The sequence below is a fragment of the Harmonia axyridis genome, chromosome 3 (assembly GCF_914767665.1).
Source record: "Harmonia axyridis chromosome 3, icHarAxyr1.1, whole genome shotgun sequence".
Lineage (NCBI taxonomy): Eukaryota > Metazoa > Arthropoda > Insecta > Coleoptera > Coccinellidae > Harmonia > Harmonia axyridis.
This window is the reverse complement of record NC_059503.1, coordinates 60,542,998-60,562,989: the sequence shown is the minus strand read 5'-3', so window position 1 is coordinate 60,562,989 and position 19,992 is coordinate 60,542,998. Positions and strand designations below refer to the sequence as shown.

The 19,992-nt window shown below is 33.6% G+C and overlaps 1 protein-coding gene across 1 annotated transcript in view; it reads left to right on the top strand.

Annotated features, from left to right (window-relative positions):
• The first annotated feature begins 1,100 nt into the window (after positions 1-1,100).
• The window catches only part of LOC123676833 (DNA-directed RNA polymerase I subunit RPA1), a 36,013-nt gene continuing 17,121 nt past the window's right edge, over positions 1,101-19,992 (top strand). Inside the window, exons 1-12 of the mRNA XM_045613082.1 lie at positions 1,101-1,374; positions 1,429-1,605; positions 2,138-2,320; positions 2,380-2,762; positions 3,343-3,489; positions 4,274-4,408; positions 6,188-6,408; positions 12,244-12,602; positions 14,611-14,725; positions 14,784-14,976; positions 16,674-16,847; positions 18,554-18,879. Of these exons, the coding sequence (XP_045469038.1) occupies positions 1,194-1,374; positions 1,429-1,605; positions 2,138-2,320; positions 2,380-2,762; positions 3,343-3,489; positions 4,274-4,408; positions 6,188-6,408; positions 12,244-12,602; positions 14,611-14,725; positions 14,784-14,976; positions 16,674-16,847; positions 18,554-18,879 (2,594 nt within the window). The 5' untranslated portion in view covers positions 1,101-1,193. The remainder of the gene's footprint in view (positions 1,375-1,428; positions 1,606-2,137; positions 2,321-2,379; positions 2,763-3,342; positions 3,490-4,273; positions 4,409-6,187; positions 6,409-12,243; positions 12,603-14,610; positions 14,726-14,783; positions 14,977-16,673; positions 16,848-18,553; positions 18,880-19,992) is intronic.

Below are 19,992 nucleotides of genomic sequence, written 5' to 3'. Positions count from 1 at the left end.
AACTTTGGCCCAAACATTAAAAAAATTCAGTATAATATTGCAAAATGATTGGGGAGTCTCAATATGGTTTTAATTTCATGATATAATGTTTGCTTAAACATTAAGATACATTGAATATTAATATAATCAATGTCAAAAGATATGGAGCTGATAAAACCATAACATAGCTTTAGATTTGGGCCAATCTTACCCCAGCTGACGGTAATAATAAATACCAAAACATAATTAATGCATTCATTAGAGCTTACTAGCTGGATCTTTATAATAATTTGGATTTTCCTGAGGATTACTAGTGATTTTTTCGAAATCGATAGCATATACGACAAAACTATAACAAACCAAAAAGTGTAGTACTGGACCAGAGTTTTTTTCTACATTTTTCTAAACTAACAGCCATTCACCAAAATATAGTTTTGGAGGAAGGAAGCAGGCATCCTTCCAGAAAATATATCACCCTGTAGATTTGCGTTCAAAATTAGCATATCACATGGGGAAAACTTTAAACTGGAATATCTATGGCCAATTCATATTAAATATCTTGTGAAGGGAAGGTTATGCGAGAAAAAAACTTAAACTTTAACTTATGTATCTCAAAAAAAAATGTTTGGGGACTCATGTTATAGGACTTTTTTCTTAAAATGATCCGGAAATCTGTCATTTTCATTTGTATCTCCAATTTAGGAACACCGTGTAATTACCCCCAGTATCCCCCTATTTCTACGCTCTTGTCGAGAACTTTGAGTATAGAACAATAATATTTTATATTCTATGGTCTGTCATTATATTCCATTCATTTGAGTAAAAATTTGATATGAACTGAATTGTAATTTATTGTGAATGTTTGCAGTGTCTAAAATCAGTATTTTCTTTTTAAATGGCACCAGGCAGATGCGGAAATTCGAAAAATTTTAAAGAGCGCCACCTTACAGCACTCTGGTGAAGCAGACCACCAAAGCAACAGGTGGGTCTCTCAAAAAGTCTGAAACAAAATCGAATCAATAAACACACCAGGTATTCTATGCATCTTCAATTTGATATAAGGTCTATGGTTCTAAGTTATAACACAGAATAGAGAGGTATTACTCTATTCTGTGGTTATAACCTCAACCATTGATCTCGTTAGTCGTTCAACAATTTGAAAAATTTTCTCTAATTTATTATATGAAGTGAAGTAAAAGAGAGCAAATTCCAAAATGTGTCTAGCTTATAAGAAAGCAGCGGTTTCTTTATATGAAGATTCAATTTCAAATATATCCTTTAGTGTTATCACACCAAAAGAAATTAAGAAATTAGCCATAAAACAAATCATTACTCCCTTAACATTCGATCCTTTAGGACACCCTATTTCAGGGGGCCTTTATGATAAGGCTTTGGGTAGGTTACAAAAATTTTTTCATTAGAGATTTTTTTTTTAATTTATATTTTCAGGTCCTATGGGTGATAGAAGTGATCCTTGTGGTACATGTCACAAATTATTTTCTGAATGTCCTGGTCATATGGGTTATATAGAGTTGCCACTGCCTGTGGTCAATCCCATATTTCACAAATTGGTTGGAACCATTTTGAGAATGAGTTGTTTACGTTGCTTCACTATACAGTTACCAGGTAAATCTTCTGTGATAAATTTTCATAAATTACAAATAATTCATTTCGAGTAAGATTTATGATGTTACTTATTTCCTCAGAATGTGATAGCTAAGGCTCTTGAGGTTGTTTTCTGATTTGCCAAAATTATAGGAGATCTTCTTAGATTTGATTGAGCAGGGAATAAGAACAGAATATCAAAAATGATTGCAGTTCTGATAGGCTGAGCCCTAGCAAACAACCTCGATAATCTAATCTCTTCAATATGTAGTTATAAAAAAATATTTTTAGATGGAGATTTCAATTTGCACCAATCAAATTTGGGTAGTATCAGTTAAAATAGTGACACTAAATGACTGCTAAGCTCCACTGAAGAGAAAAGCTTTACAACACTCAATGATGGATCGGCGTTAGAATTGTAAATTGTTGCATTTTATAACCGAACCAATTAGTTTAAAATTCATTGTATACAACCGACGAGAAAATTCTAACTTAGATTGCATTATTCATTTTGAATGTTTAATCAATTGTATTTGCATTTTTATATTTTTAGCTCTCATTAAGTCTTCCTTATCAATACAAATTGGATTATTAGATGGAGGAATGATTGTAGAAGCATTAGAACTTGAGAGTATAATATTGGGCCTTGCACAAAAATATGAATCTCATGAAGGTATACCAGAAGGGGCAACAAAATCGATTGAAAAATTCAATAAATTATGTCAAACAATCAAAGGCAAGAATTGTCTAATGTTAGTAGGAGTATTTCTGAAATTTTTAATCTTTATCTTGTAGGTAAACCAAATAACAAGATGAATGTCACCAAAAATACAGAACACTTAAGACAACAATTCATGAATAATATGAATAATAAGTTTTTAAAGCCTGGAAAAAATTGTATATCATGCAAACAAACACGTGATCAAATTAAATTACTGAGAAATAGAATAACTTTGGTTTCTAAAAGTAAAAAAATATCAAAAGGAGGATTGAGAGAAAACATTAATAAATATGTGAATCCCCATGAATCCAGAAACTACTTGAGAGAAATATGGCAAAAGGAATCTGAGTTTCTTATGACCATGGCACCATTGCTTGTGAATGTTAAAAATGAGGAATACCCAACAGATATTTTCTATTATAAAATAATACCTGTGACACCTCCATTAACTCGCCCTGTAAGTATTTCCCATGTTTTGACTAAATTTTATAAATAAATTTATTGTAAATGTTGCAAACTTCATAGTAGGTAAAACTATTTTAACATTACTTATCATGAGTTTGGAAACATTCACAAAATTTATTAAGAATTGATGATACTCATTATATGATTGTTTTGAAATTTTATCATAATAGTATAAATTCATCTTGAAAATTTATTAACAAACAAACAAAATCAAATTGTGTAAGGGTTGGCAGAAAATCGTAGGGGAAAAACAAATCAGGATACTTGATCAAAGAGTTATTCAACATTCTTCTTGATTGGAAAATGGAAGCAATACTTTTTTCAGCCTTAATTATTAAATCCATTTTGATAAGGCATGAAATTGTATTTATTTAACAAATTATGTAGTACAAATGTATTGTTAACAGCCAAACTTTTTATCATTTAATAAGAAATTGAACATCTGCAAATCAACAAAATTTTATTTGTACATATAAATACCAGAATTTTAATCATTTCTGCATAGTTTTGAAAATTCTATTTTTTTTATCGAATATGTCAATCGATGTTTTCTAAAAATTTAATTTTTGTAGGTGAATTTTGTGAAAGGTAAAATCAGTGAACATCCAAAAACTAATGCCTATAGAGCCGTCATGCAAAATAGCATTATTTTAAATACAATAATACAAGTCATGAAACAAGATAGTGAAAATCTGCAGGAATTATCGGTGGAAGCAAAGGTATGAGAACAAACATTTTTTTATAGTTGCATTTAGGATTATGATTGAACAATACATAATAGTGAATTGGAAATAGGAGATTTGTGTGGAGTTTTTTCCCCTTTTTAGCGGGAGTTAGAATAACCTATTTTTTTTCTTATTAGCTATTTATTTTTGAAGGGTTTATCTCTCTTTATAATCAAGATACAGGGGGTTTAATTGATTTTGTCAATTTCTTCAATTGCCCATAACTTTCGAACCTCCCTATACATTTTCATGATAGTTGGTATGTTTATTCTCTGTAACAATTACTTCATACAGACATAGCAACTGTTTTTTTTTTTTTTTTCAAGTCCATCCTAAGAAAAATTGATAAATAAGATTCAATCCAAAGAAAACATCCTGTATATCAAAATTTCTTGAATTTGAAATTGCATGCCGAAGTTCGAGAAATACCTTGCTCCCTTTAGTTTCAGTTTTTGCTCCTTAATTCGTATATCCTATCAAATTAAATAAATTTCGAAATACAGGGTGTTTTTTTTTTGGGGTGAATCTTATTAATCAATTCTTCCTAGGCCGGACCTGAAACATAAATTCAGAGCTATGCCTGTAAGAAGTAGTTGTTACAGAGAATAAACGTACCAAACATCATGAAAATGTATAATAAGGTAGTTCGAAAGTTATCTACATTTTTATATCTAAAATTCTTCTAACTAAAACATATTGAAACAAACAGATCTTTTATTTTCAATAATAAAACGAATTTTTTTTTACAATTTTCTAAATTGAAATAAATTATTTTTAGGATGTTTACATGTCAACAAAAGGTGATACTGCTGTTGAAAAACTAAACAATGTATGGGAACAGCTACAATTGAATGTTGATGGTATTTTAGATAAAGATACAAGTAAACAAAATGACTACCTTGGTTTAAAACAGGTATGTTCCATTCCACATAATATTCCACTTCAAGAAGAAATAACATTAAAATTCACCCATTTAGTACATATTTTTACGAATGAAACTATGTTCCAGAATTTTTGTTTAGAAATAAGGATTTAAGCTATTTTAACTTGGTTAAGTAATCAACTACACTGCGCAAAAAAATTAACGCACATTCTGAAAATCTCAATTTTAATGGAAGTTAACTCTACAATGACTTTATAACTTATTTTTTATGGTCTCTCGAGAAGGTTTTGAACGGAATAAGACACATTAAATTGAAGAAAAATTCAGGATTTCACCGAATCTTATGTGAAAGAAGAGAAAAAAACAATTCTCAAACTACTGGAATGCTGATAAGTGATTTAATACTTGGTATTTCCACCCCTTGCGTTAATTACAGCTCGGCAACGACGGTTCATACTCAAAATGAGTAATCTTAAAATGTTCTGATCTAATCCTTCCCAGATTTCTCTGAGTTGGATTCCTAAGTCATTAAGAGTAGCTGGATGATTTTCTGAACTTCTCAGCCTTCTATTGAGGTTGTCCCAAACCTGCTCAATCGGATTGAGATCTGGACTTCTTGCTGGCCATTCCATTCGAGAGACTTCAACCTCTTCAAGGTATTCCTGAACGATGCTCGCACCATGGGGTCTGGCATTATCGTCCATAAAAATAAAATTTTCACCAATGTATGGGGCAAATGGCACTACATCTCTTCAAGAATGTTCCTTATATACCTATCAGCATTCATAGCTTCATTATCAACGACCACTAGGTCTGCGTGAGCAGTCAAAGATATTCCACCCCATACCATAATCGATCCTCCCCCGAAACCAGTAGTATTCAGGAAATTGCACTGAGCATATCTTTCATGTGGACGTCTGTATACAAGGGAACGTCGATCACAATGGTAGAGGCAGAATCTAGACTCATCTGTTAAGAGAACTCTTTCCCAATCAGCCTCTTCCCAATCGATATGCTCTCTCGCAAAATCCAAACGCGCCCTTCGATGGGCTGGGGTAAGAGCTGGGCCTCTTGCCGCGACACGAGGCCTTAAATCATATTCTCTGAGGCGATTTCTTATTGTCTGAGTGCTAATTTGCACCCCATGAGTTTGCTCAAGCTGATCTTGTGTAGGCGAGCGGTTGCAAACCGTTATCTCAACTAAGAAACTCTCAAGTAACGTTCTTGAATGGCAGTTGTTACCCGTGGTCTACCCTGTCCTGGTGTTTGGACATCATACCTGTCTCCCTGAATCGCTGCAACATTCTGGACACGCTTGTATGGGAAACTCCAAACCTTTCTGCAATTCTTGTGTATGTCCACCCTTCTTCTCGCAAAACTACCGCTTGGGCACATTCCTCTCGGGTCAAATTGCGTGTTTCGCGTTGCATAGCGATCGAGTATAGAAAATCAAACGAAAGAAAAACTATTGATCACTAGAATTGATCGAGAACAACTGATTTCAGAATGGAGCCAATACATTCAAAATCTGATAATCTCATCTTTTTTTATTCCTGCTGGGAAAAAAAAATCTGTATTGAAGAAAAACGTTGAAAGTGGATAACATATGCATGCATAATTCTGATAAAAATAATTATCATTGAGAACACCTTCAGTTGTAGAATAAATTTGAGATTTCCATAATGTGCGTTAATTTTTTTGCGCGGTTTATTTAGTGGTGAAGAGTCATTCCTACAATATTTCTGAAATTTCATATGTACTTATATTTATGATTTTTCAATGTGTTTTTATAATACATTTGTTTTTAAGATTATTGAGAAGAAACAAGGCATCTTAAGAATGAATATGATGGGAAAAAGGGTGAACTTTTCAGCAAGGTCTGTGATAACTCCAGATCCCAATTTGAAAATTGATGAAATAGGTATTCCAGACACTTTTGCGAAGCATTTAACATATCCCACACCTGTTACTTCACATAATATTGAATCATTGAGAAAGATGGTCATAAATGGGCCTAATGTACATCCAGGGTAAGACAAACATTTTATTGTTTTTTCTAGTTATTCAATAACTACAGTTTCAAGTTTGAAATCAATTTATATTATATAATTATACAACAATGGGCTATTTGACAGTATTAAAAATATTGACGTCAATTTGAATGATCACATGTATCACTTGCCTTATCGTTCATTTAGGGCCAGTTTAAACATTGATTACTTTCTGATTTCTCTTGCACCATCTGTCAAATGACGTTTAATGTGGCCTAATCACCGATTACACTAAACAGGAAAATTTGGAGGTTTATTTTCCCGATTAGTTTTAAACAGGGTTCTGCGCATAGACCTAATATCAATTTGATATAATGTCTATGGTTCTGCGCAACTCAAAACGTCAAAACATATGACTTATTACATAACCGTAAACATTATGTCTTTATGGACATAACCTGATGGTGTCACATTGTATGTTTTTGTGTTTGGTTTTGTGAGGAAATATGGATTCTGATTCAGATCGTGAATTATCATTCAACGACAATTTATAATAATAATTTGTTATTTATTTTAACTTTGTCACCACAAGAACAGAGAACATTATACTAGAAAATTGATAGTCCTGATTTTTCTATGATCACCGTCGATATTTTGAAATGTTGCCAAACATATCTCATGTTTAGCTAAACATCGATTATTATCAAACGGTGCAATCGGTAGAAATTATAATCATCGATTAGTACTAAACATTGATTAGGTAAACAGCGTTTATTTTTTGAATGGTGCAATTGGCCCAGGTTTTAGTTATTTTGAGAGCCTGAAAAGATTAATTTTACCAATAGAAGGGTCATTTACATTGAATTCTTACTTCAAACAGAATGCTAAGTAAAAATATAATTAATCAAAGTAATCTTCACAAAGTCATATTATTTCGGTTTATTACTTACACCCAAATAACATTAACCAAGTTTATTTCTGATCTCAAATAAGTGAAAAATACTAGCCAAAGGGTCTATACAGTATACAGGGTGTAACATACATATGTTAAAAAATATTCAGTGACATATTCTTGAGACAATTTATACAAAAAAGTCCATATAAACTTGTTCGAAAATGCTTCATTTCGGAGATACAGGGTGTTGTTTTTGTTCTGACGGGACCTACCACATACTTATTTTTTGTAATGTTCTCAGCAACTTCACTTAGCGCCTAGGAGCTAAGTTACATGCATCGATATAGGAGATTGAAAAATACCAAAAGTTTACTCTCAAAAATGTTAGGGCAATTTGAAATGAATAATAACAGCGTGTGCAGCGCCCTCAAGATGTCACGTTGAAAAACCCGGGTATCAAATTTCCTGCAAATAATTTATTTTTAAAAAGTGAACAAAAAAATACATAACTCCAGAACGCCTGAAGCTATCGCTATGCGACCTTTTGGTTTTTTCATACAAATTTGATGGGATTTCTGTTTCTGTCAGAACTTGAAGACACAATTTGGTTTTTCAATGCATCAGTTGAAGAATATCTTCTTTCGGTCATAACTTTAGAACGCCTGAAACTATCACTTTGCGACCTTCAGGTTTTTTTCACGCAAATTTGATGGAACTTCTGTTTCGATTAAGAAAATCCTATCATTACATTTGAAATTTCGGAGTAAAATGAACAAAACAATGAACTTCTGACTTAGCGCCCCTTATCGAAAACAGCAAAACAAATTTATCATGAGTATATTTTGTCCTCAATCAACAAGATATCATCTTTCAGACGAGATCTAATTTGCTCAAAAATGTTGAGCCAAACTGAAGTTACAGGCATTTCAATCAGTCAGATTTCTCCCTTTCCCCTACCCTTATTTGATGTCGTAAAATCGAAAATGACTATTCAATAAAATAGAGAATTTTCTAAGGATTACAATGATGATTTTTTTTCTTCAACTTCATTTGAAACATTTTCGAGTAAAATTCATTTTTCTACTCGACGGTAGCTATTACGCCCCCTAGCGGTAGAGGTATGAACTTCAAAACAATTTCCAGTTTTCTTGTTAACTTTAGTGGTAAAAATTTTTACCGCAAGTCTCTACGATGAGTGAATCCTGAGATATAGCCGCTTACCTCGCTTATTTGCCCACCCTGTACAAACATATAACAATATTCCTAAAAGTATTACTAATGCCACAACATCAAAGAAGCTCTGCCGAAAATTGAAGGACTATGTACAGGGTGGGCAAATTTCGATGTTTTAGCACTACAACTTTTAAACCAGAGGTGATAGACGAAATCTGATACCCACTTCTCGATCTCTTTTTCTGAGAAACTATCAAGGGTAGTATTCATTTTTGGCCACCTTCTTTTGTTTTCGAGTTATAAGGGAAAATTGGAAAAATGGCGATATCGAAAAACATTCATATCTCTGTTGATATTGATGATAGAGCTCTGAAATTAAAACATTATACAGGCACTTTTTTACGTAGAATCCAGTGGCGTACTTGTCTTTTCGAAAGGGTTTTTAATTACGAAGCTATGACCCAAAGTTATGTTTTTTCAAATGGGAACACTAGATTTTTGAGTCATTTTCTAAAAGCTTGATTTTTCCTGATTTCAAAAATATATAACATCGTATGATTCGAATTAATATAAATAATAGAAAATGGCCAAAAACTTCTTTTCACCTAAGAGTCTCAATATTTCTATGGTTTCAACTGTTGATGAACACAGAAAAATTGAGCTTTCTACAACAAGACCAGTGTCCTTCCGTCAATCTGATTATTTCTATGCTTTTCACTTATTTCTACAAAATTCGAATCTAGATATGTTTTATAAATTTTTTATCTAAAAATTGATTTGAAAATAACGGAGAAACCACAAGGTCGAATTTTTCAATCGAAAGAGTTGTATTGAGATGCATGTATCAGGAGATTATTCACATAGGTCTCCAGAATCAATACGCACAAGTACCAATCCATTTTAAACAGCATATGAAACAATGCATATATGATTGAACTCAACATTTTAATTACGAAGGGACAAACAAGAACTAATATTTAACCTAATAATAACAACAATTGCACAATGCACAGTCGACACCTCTTCTCGATATTTCAATAGATGAATATTTGAAACTGTGTTCGAGCTACCTAGGAAACTTTTTCCAAGTTCGTTCATCTTTTTGAAAGTATTTGTATAAAATAAATATAGATTCGATATTTGTAGAAATAAGTGAAAAGCATAGAAATAATCAGATTGACGGAAGGACACTGCTCTTGTTATAGAAAGGCTCATCAACAGTTGAAACCATAGAAATATTGAGACTCTTACTTAAGTAAAAAAAGGTTTTTGACCATTTTCTGTTGAATATTTCAATACGAATCATACGATGTCATATATTTTTGAAATCAGGAAAAATTAAGCTTTCAGAAAATGGCACAAAAATCTAGTGTTCCCATTTAAAAAAACATAACTTTGGGTCATAGCTTCGTATTTAAAAACCCTTTTGAAAATACGAGCACGCCACTGGATTCTACGTGAAAAAGTGCCTGTATAATGTTTTAATTTCAGAGCTCTAGCATCAGTATTAGTGGAGATATAAATGTTTTTCGATATCGCCATTTTTCCAATTTTCGCTTATAACTCGAAAACAAAAGAAGGTGGCCAAAAATGAGTACTACCCTTGTTAGTTTCTCAGAAAAAGAGATCGAGAGATCGAGAAGTGGGTATCAGATTTTGTCTATCTCCTCTGGTTCAAAAGTTGTAGTGCTAAAACATCGAAATTTGCCCACCCTGTACACACTCTACCATGACTTGAAGGAAAAAACATGGGGGTTTAACTGTTATCGTTTAAAATTTTTTACTTATATATTTTGTTAAGAATTGTTATTTGGTGTGTGAATAAGTCTTTCCCGTTTTTTTTCAAATTTTGAGCCTTTATTTTGAAAAAATGGTTACAAATGAATTATTGAAAGTATTGGCCATCGCTAGCTACAACTTTTCCCCATCTTTCTGGCAACATACGAATCCCGTTGCGAAAAAATTCGACCGGTTTGGCCTCTATCCAGTCATCCACCCATTTTTTGGCTTCCTCGTAGGAATGGAAGTGCTGGTCAGCCAGGCCATGCGTCATCGATCTGAAGAGATGGTAATCAGACGGAGCAATGTCTGGACTATACGGCGGGTGGGGTAGGACTTCCCATTTGAGCGTTTCTAAGTATGTTTTCACCGGCTGTGCAACATGTGGGCGAGCATTGTAATGTTGCAAAATAACTTTGTCGTGCCTGTCGGAGTATTGTGGCCGTTTTTCTCGCAGTGCGCGGCTCAAACGCATCAATTGTCGTCGATAGACCTCGCCTGTGATCCTTTCATTCGGTTTCAGAAGCTCATAGTAAACCACACCTAGCTGGTCCCACCATATACAGAGCATGAGCTTGGCGCCATGAATATTTGGCTTGGCCGTCGATGATGATGCATGGCCGGGTAGTCCCCATGATTTTCTTCGCTTCGGATTATCGTAACGGATCCACTTTTCATCGCCAGTCACGATACGATGCAGAAAACCCTTTCTTTTATGTCGCTGAAGCAGCTGTTCGCAAGTGAAAAAACGCCGTTCGACGTCTCTCAGCTTCAGTTCGTACGGCACCCAATTTCCTTGCTTTTGGATCATTCCCATGGCTTTCAAACGTTGGAAATGGTTGTTCGGTCAACTCCCAATGCTTCAGCAAGTTCTTCTTGCGTTTGACACGAATCTTCATCAAGCAAAGTCGCCAATTCTTGATCTTCAAAGATTTGCGGCCGCCCGGAACGCTCCTTGTCTTCCACGTCGAAATCGCCACTTTTGAAGCGTCGAAACCATCCGCGAACACTTGAATCATCGACACAACCTTCTCCATAAGCTTCCTGAAGCAACCGATGCGCCTCGGCAGCAGATTTCTTCAAATTGAACCAATAAAGTGAAACTTCCCGCAAATGACGTCGACTCGGCTCAAATTTCGACATTTTCACGATTTCAAAAATTTATGATGCGAAAAAATTTCAAATAATGTGTTAGTGTGGAATTGTTGACAGATGAATAAGCTTTGATTATGACATATGTAACCATTAAATACTCGCACAGTATTGGTGGCGCCATTTTTTACAAAAAACGGGAAAGACTTATTCACACACCTAATATATAATTTATATTACTGTTAATCTTAGACTCTGATACCAGTGGAGAAATCCGCTGTTTAAGGATGAGAAAAAAATCTTTAATATAAAAAAAAAAATTGCGATTGATGATGTTAACATCTCCTCAATTAAACTGACATCTATTATGTATGTATTTCTTATCGAACTGCATATATCTAGATGCCTGAAATTCCGGAAAAGTCTATTACAAACTCAATGGTTCACAGTGAAAGTTTTCAACTCTTCAGCATGCCTGTTCGAGAGTTATTGTGTACATGGTGGCCAGACATAATTAATTTTGAGTATTTAAGACTGCTATCGGCTCAAAATTGAAGAAGACGGACATTTGGATAAAATGTTTTCTGTTATTGTTCTGGAACCATCGCGCAAGATATAAAGCTTTTTCTGATACTTTTTATTTATAAAAAACATCGTCTCTCATCCACTGAAAAAAGTGCTCATTACTCCTGCATAAGGTACTTCAACAAGTTGCCTATACCATTAAGAAGAGAAACAAATTACAAGAGATTCAAAAAACAACTGTTCTCCCTTCTTCTGGAACTAGAACCATATACAATAGAAGAATTTTTGAGTTAAAATTGTATCAAACAGATTATTTTGACGATATTTCGATTCAATGCTTTCACTTGTGAAATTTGATTATGAAATAAATGGCATTTATTTATTTATTTATGGACCATTTATATTTACAGAGCTACCATGGTGGAATTTCAAGGTGGAAGATTGGTCCGACTAGATCCAAAAAATCGTATTCAGCGAGAAAGTGTGGCAAAACGGCTACTAAATGAAGATGAAAAGAAGAATAACTTCAGTACAGACAAGAAAATTGTGCACAGACATCTATATAATGGTGATATCCTTCTGTTGAATAGGCAACCCTCTCTTCACAAACCTAGTTTGATGGCACACAAAGCCAGAATTCTTAGTGGAGAAAAAACTCTTAGGTTGCATTACGCTAACTGCAAAGCTTATAATGCAGATTTTGATGGTGATGAGATGAATGCTCATTTTCCACAGGATGAACTGTCAAGAAGTGAGGCATATACATTATGTGAGTAAAGATAATAATAATGATTTATTTCCAAACTAAGAAAAAATAGTAGCGTTGTATACAAATAACATTATAGTAAGTCCACTCCGTCAAATTCAATTTGATCGATCATCATTGTCTTGATATTATTCACAAATTGATCCATATAAAGTGATGTCTTTTAGGAATTCAATGAACTACCTAAAAATACAGGGACAGTATTAACTAGTGGGCTTACAGTAATACTTATGATGAAACTTGAATGCAGTTTTGATTTGTCTAGAAGACAAATAATCAGAATCATAATTCTCTAATAATTACAAAATAACCAAACCCATTTTGAAAGAATTAAATGAAAACGTCAAATTTGAATTGCAATAAGAATGACACATCGTGAATTGATGGCGACAGTAAGGCAAGCAAATATGAGAATCCTAGATTCGTGAATGATTTGTGTAGGTGAAAGTCATTCCATACTCAAAGTGAATAGAGTATAAGAAGCACCACAATTACGCTCAATTTGATTGTAACGGTTTTGTGTAATTTAGAAAACTACACCTGTTTTTTTTTTTGTAATTATATTGGAAATTATGGAATGAACCAAACTTCATTATAAATGTTTCATCAACATTCCGTTTTTAAAGCAAATGTCCTAAGAAAATGTATAATCAGAGCAGTGCTAAAACGCATCACCACCCAACGAGAGCTGTTCAGTCGAATGCGCTATAATATAAAAAAGTGAGATTTCAGACTGTTAATGAAATTATTGCCACTATTTGAAAATTTCGAATCAGTCAACAAAAATTTAGTATATTCAATTATAGGGAATCAGTGTCAAGGTACTTGTAACGGGTGTTTTTTTTCGAGGTATATAACTTTAAGTTGGCATTACTGTTCAAGATGGCGACCGATTTAACAGCAGTCAAGTGATTTATTCTCAGTTTGGTTTGACAATTCATCATGAACAGACTCACGCCTGAACAACGCTTGCAAAAAGTGCAATTTTATTTCGAAAATAATGGTTCTGTGCGGAATACGTATCGCGCACTACGTCCATTTTATTTTGTTTAGCGATGAAGCGCACTTCTGGTTGAATGGCTACGTCAAAAAACAAAACTGCCGCATTTGGAGTGAAGCTAATCCTCAAGAGTATGTCGAAACACCGTTACATCCAGAAAAACTGACTGTTTGGTGCGCTTTATGGGCTGGTGGAATCATTGGTCCGTACATTTTCAAAAACGATGATGGCCAGAACGTTACAGTCAATGGTGATCGGTATAGAGCCATGATAACTAATTTTTTCATTCCTGAATTGAACAACCATGATGTCCAGGAGCTGTGTTTACAACAAGACGGCGCAACATGTCACACAGCTCGTGCCACAATCGATTTATTGAAAGACACGTTTGGTGACCGCCTAATTTCACGTTTTGGACCTGTGAATCGGCCTCCAAGATCTTGTGATTCAACACCGCTAGACTACTTTCTGTGGGGCTTTGTAAAGTCATTGGTCTATGCGGATAAGCCACAAACCCTTGACCATTTGGAAGACAACATTCGCCGTGTTATTGCCAATATACGGCCACAAATGTTGGAAAAAGTAATCGAAAATTGGACGTCCAGATTGGACAACATCCGAGGCAGCCGTGGCGGTCATATGCCAGAAATCATATTTAAAATGTAATGCCACAAGATTATCTTGCGGATAAATAAAATTCATGTCAATCGAATAATCCATCGTTGTTTTATTGCAATTCAAAGTTCTATAGCTCTAAAAAAAACACCCTTTACTATTTCTACTACTTCTGGCATTGAATTTTTAGGCAGGTGTTTATTTGAGGCATATGAAAAAAAAGGGTAAAAAGAAATTAACAGATGGTAATGTATGAACTAAATTAACTTGAAGAGATACCAATGTGAGGAATTTCATCATCTATTTTCATTGCATTAAAAATTTCTTTCTGTGTATTTTCTTCAGTTATTCAATGCTTGTATCCAGGACAGAGAATTGAAATGATTTATTTTACAGCAAATGTGAGCAACCAATATCTTGTACCTAAAGATGGTACCCCATTGAGTGGACTCATTCAAGACCATATAATATCAGGAGTAAAACTTTCTATCCGTGGAAAGTTCTTTTGCAAGTGAGACAAATTTGAAATAATTAAATGTAATTATTATTCAATGACTCAACTTTTTCAGGAGCGATTATCATCATCTTGTTTTTCAAGGCCTTTATCACATGACTCGAAAAATAAAACTACTTCCTCCAACAATAATAAAACCAAAGGAATTATGGTCCGGTAAGCAGGTGCTTTCAACTGTGATCATGAATATCATCCCAGATGGAAAAGAAATGATGAATTTGAATTCTAGATCTAAAATAAAACCTAAGGTTAGTTTTGAATTTTATTTTTTACTTGAAGGTATAAATTCGATGCTCACTGAAAGCATTTGGAAAACTATAAGACTTAGGAAAAATATATTCAAGGACCCCAACCCCATTTTTCGGAATAATAAGATATCAGAAAGCAGATCATTGATATCTTGATTCGTTCTCGAGTTACGGGGCTTTTCTTAAAAATGACTGTTTCAAATAATTTCGATATATGTATCTTGGTTTCTGTTCACGATATACAAAAAGTTCTAAAAATTATTTTTAAGTAGTTTTTATGGTTTATAGGCTACTCATAATAAATCAGAAATTAATTACTGCTTTAGGGATATAGAGCAAAGTTGGTGTTTCTTAAATGGGACACCCCATATTTTTCAACGGAGATAGAAAAGTATTCCATTATTATTTTTTTCAAAAATATCATCTGTTTTGAAGATATTAAGTTTTTTTAATCAATTTTGATGGTTTTTTTTATGGAAATTTTTCAGAAACGCCCTGTAACTTGAGATCGATTTAAGATATCTATTTTCTGATTTCAGATTCTTGTCGAAACGGAAAAAATCAAAGAAAATTAAAACTAAATAAGTTTTTACCATATAATTACCCATGCATTGTTTATATGTATTATTTTATATATGATTGAATTGTGACATTCAGAGAAGGTATATGATCATGAGATCATTCTTGTCAACTTGTTTGTGTGAATTTTTATGCAATGGACTAGTTTTCATTTTTTTGTTAAGGATTAATTCTAAAAATTTAAGTAAAATGAAACAAAAATGTGGAAGAATCATTGAAATATCTCTAGAAATGAAAAAGTTATGGGACTTTGACGTTGCGCTTGGAAGAATAATTTCATAGTACGTGTAAGTGTCGTGACGTCACACACTAGACGACTGGTATTTGCAGAGTGCTTACGAATTCATTGGTGTACAATCACTTGTGCCGTTCGTGTCGTGTTTTGTTCGTTACACGATGGCTGAAATAACTTACTATATACATACATATAAATTACTTTTTTCTCTTTTTACTGCTCAGATAAATATGTTTTGCCATTGATAGACTTCAACAACCAGTACTCAACTACAAACTGTTTATGAAACGTTTTTTAAATAAATCATCGTTATAAGTTGAACCATGATGAAGCAAACTCAAAAGTAGATACTCACTTGAAAAGTTTAATTCCTTTTATTTCTGCACTGACATAAGATGGATTTGAAGAAAAAACTCCATCACTGCGAATATATTTATTTTAGGCAAATTGTCACTTTGTCCTTTCACGAAGCCTTCTTCCATTATGGTGACATAAAAACAAAACTCGAGTTAAAACTACACTGTACAACTACAAACGGCGCAAGAGCCTTGGCGCGGCTAAGTATTTAAACGTAATTTATGGTGTAGCGATCACAGGCAAGTGCCGTGACGTCACAGACCAAAGACGTTCCGCGCTAAAATACGTAAATTTAAATAATCCATTTCTCAGTCATTTATTGATGGATTTTCAAAATTTTTTCACTGATTTATCAGTTTTGCTCTATATTTTAATTCTATCGTGTCAAATATAGTATTATCAACATCACTAAACTAGTCCATTGTTTCTGATGATGCTAATGCTTTAGCAAGTGTTGGTGTTTATGAATACTTTTCAGAATTAACTTGATGTTATATATGATATATTTAATGACTACATTTTATAGGACTGGCAAAATGCACCTTCTCGTTCTTGGAATGGAGGAGGTAGTGAATTTCTAAATGAATGGGAAATGTCAGAATCTGAAGTCATTATGAGGAACGGAGAGCTCTTGGCCGGTGTTTTAGACAAAGCACATTATGGTGCTACTCCTTTTGGGCTGGTACATTGCATTAATGAGGTGAGTGAAGAAAGCTTGCAACTGTTTTATACTCAGAGGAAAGAAAAGATAGAGGTGCCCTCGAAATTAAATAGCGTTGTATTGTAATCAATTGCAACAGTATGATGATGAAGTGAGGTAGGAAAACAACAAACCTGCAAAATTGACAACTGGAAGTACAGTAAACATTCCATTGGCGTAGTCAATTTTTCCTTAATAAGGATTAATATTACAAAAATCGATATTGAACTTAAATACAGAATATGAATGTCTTATCATATTTCAAAATGAAAACAATCTTAACGCGTGGTAACATATTTTGATAAATTCTCTATTTGAAGGAAACCTACAAATGTTTGCATTGAATTGAGCTTATTCATGATAGGTTAGGTTTTCATTTCCGGATGTTTTACACACTATACAAGTTTTTCGAGGTTTTACCATGATTAAAATTAACAATATGTAACTTAAAATTCACAAACTTGTATAAAATTACTTAGATTACAAATGTGAAAGTAAAATGAACAGCGACCCTTAATGTACCTCTAGATGTCACATGCAATAACAATAACAGAACTGTGTTGCCAAATCCATAGAATATTCGCAAAACATCTATGCTACAGAACGGAAGAAAGTTTACATCTTCCTCAGAATGGCAACGCAGTACAATACAGGGTGTCCCATAAGTGGCACGTCACAGTGACACCGGAGGTAGGTCAGCTAAAGAGGGACCTAACCAGCCTAACATGACCCCAGTAAAAGTTGCATGGTTTTCGAGTTATTACCCAATTACGTTTTTTAGTGAATTTTCACCTTTTTTAACATTGTCAGGGTCAGAATTTTGCTGGAAAGCTCTCGAAGCTTATTTTTTTTGTTGTAATGGAATCTTAAATAGTTATTTAAGATGACATGAGTATGATTCTGTCAAAAAGTTATGTGGATTTCCGTAAATTAATGGATAAATCTTGATTTCAATTGCTAGCAAAACGAGAACGTCGACTTTGGACACCTGCTGTGAAAAAAAAATCCTTGAAACAAAACGAGCAAGTAACATAAAAAAATTGGGCATTTTAGACAGATTTAGAAATGGTACAATACACGAATCTTATGCCCATAAAACTAGGTATTTTCATCATTTTACCGATGCCCTACTTAACTAAGTTGAAACTAGGAACCCCGCTATCAGGTAATTTTGCCGCTTGCTATGACATTACATTTGATACCGGGCTTTGTTATTATTTGTTAAAGTCACAATAGGGAAAAAGATGGATTAGGGGAAGCGAAAAAGGAATATTATTGAAAAAAAAGGTAAATTAATTAAAAACAGACTTAACTTTCGATTATTTATTTAATTCTTAAATCTAACTTACAGTAAATGTTCAAACTATTTCCCTCGGACTCTAATGCATAAATGACACCGTTTTATAAAATTACGATTCAATTTTCTTAAACTAATTTCCGATATGGTCCGGGCTGCGTCGAATACGCGTTCACGCAATTCTTCCTCGCTTCTTATTGGTTTTGCATACACTTTGTCCTTTAAACATCCCCAATAAAAAAAATCCAGTGGATTCAAATCCGGGGATCGCGGTGGCCACAGTATGGGTCCTAATCGCCCAAGACATCGGTATGGAAAACAGAACAATCAAAAGGAAAAAACGTAATAATCTTCATTGAATTTTTGAAGAAAGAAAAATCAAGTATTTCATTTAGATGGTTTGTTTCAGCTTTATGGAGGTACTTGTGCAACTGAAATGTTAAGCTCTTTAACCAGAGTGTTTACCTCATTCTTGCAAATGGAAGGTTTTACTCTTGGAGTACGGGATATTCTTACTGTAGCTAAAGCAGATAGAAAACGCAGAAAAATTATCAAAGCATTAAGGGAATTGGGACCTGAAGTGATGAGAAAAACTCTGAACTTGCCAAGTGATACATCAATTGATGAAATTGTGAAAAGTTTTTATATGGAGTTAAATACAAACCCAAATTGCACAGCTTTGGTTGATAGGGCATTCAAGTCAAGCTTATCAGGTTTTACAAACGATATGAACAGGTAAGTGGAATATTTTGATCTTATTTTTCTAATTATAATTATATAAAAAAACTTTTAAACATTTAGTTCTTATTTTTTTAGTTTTCTATTGTTGTCATCTCCTATTCAACAAAACATTAGCATGTCTTAATGAATTATTAACAATAGCAAATGCCAATAAATATGATTCCATTTTGTTACTTGATATAGAGATAGTTCATAACTTGTAGTCAGATTTGAGTTTCACATTCAATAACTCCAAAGTCATAAAAATGAATTGATAATCATCATTAGGCTACAAAGATACATAATACATATATACTTATATATGTATAACTTTTAAATTTTCATGTTATATCTAATATCTGAAGGAAGACGAGGTCAGGGCATTCTTTCCAATAAAAATACATAATATAATTTCAGGAGGCAACATTATTATTTTTTAAAATGAATTTCTTAATATATTGTGTTTTCATACAAATTTGATGGGATTTCTGTTTTTATCAGAACCTAAAGACATAATTATAATAATATTAATCATTATATTTGAAATTTCGGAGTAAAATGAACAAAACAATGAACTTCTGACTTAGCGCCCCCTATCGAAAGCAGCAATAACAAATTTATCATGAGTATATTTGTAGGATCCAGTTTATTGTTCCCTGTAAATAATTGAGATGGTCAACCGGATGCTTGGAGACCTATTAGTCTCTTCAAGTGCCAAGGGCATGACAAATTCAATGAAAATACAGGGAACGAATGGTTATTGTACATAATGCGAAAAGGATGTGTTATTCTTCGGGGTGTCGAAGAATGTCATATGTCGATTGTAAAACTTACGAGTTATGGGGTTGGGAAAAGTTTCAGAACAAGACGATTATGCCAGATGGGTTACATCTGTTTTCTCAGGCTCTAGTCCTTCTAGAATATTCGATTCCCAGGAATCCGCGAAGATCTTTGTGGGCGGTACGGCAAAAATCTTATTGGACTAGGGGGATGGTACCTTCCCCTAAGGGTGTGGTCAAACCGAGACAGGGTAGTTCCAATCGGCAAAGAGAACAGTTCAGATTAAACCGAAGACGTGTACAGACGGTACAGTTTAACTTAAGTCGAAGACGAGACAAGTTCGGTCGG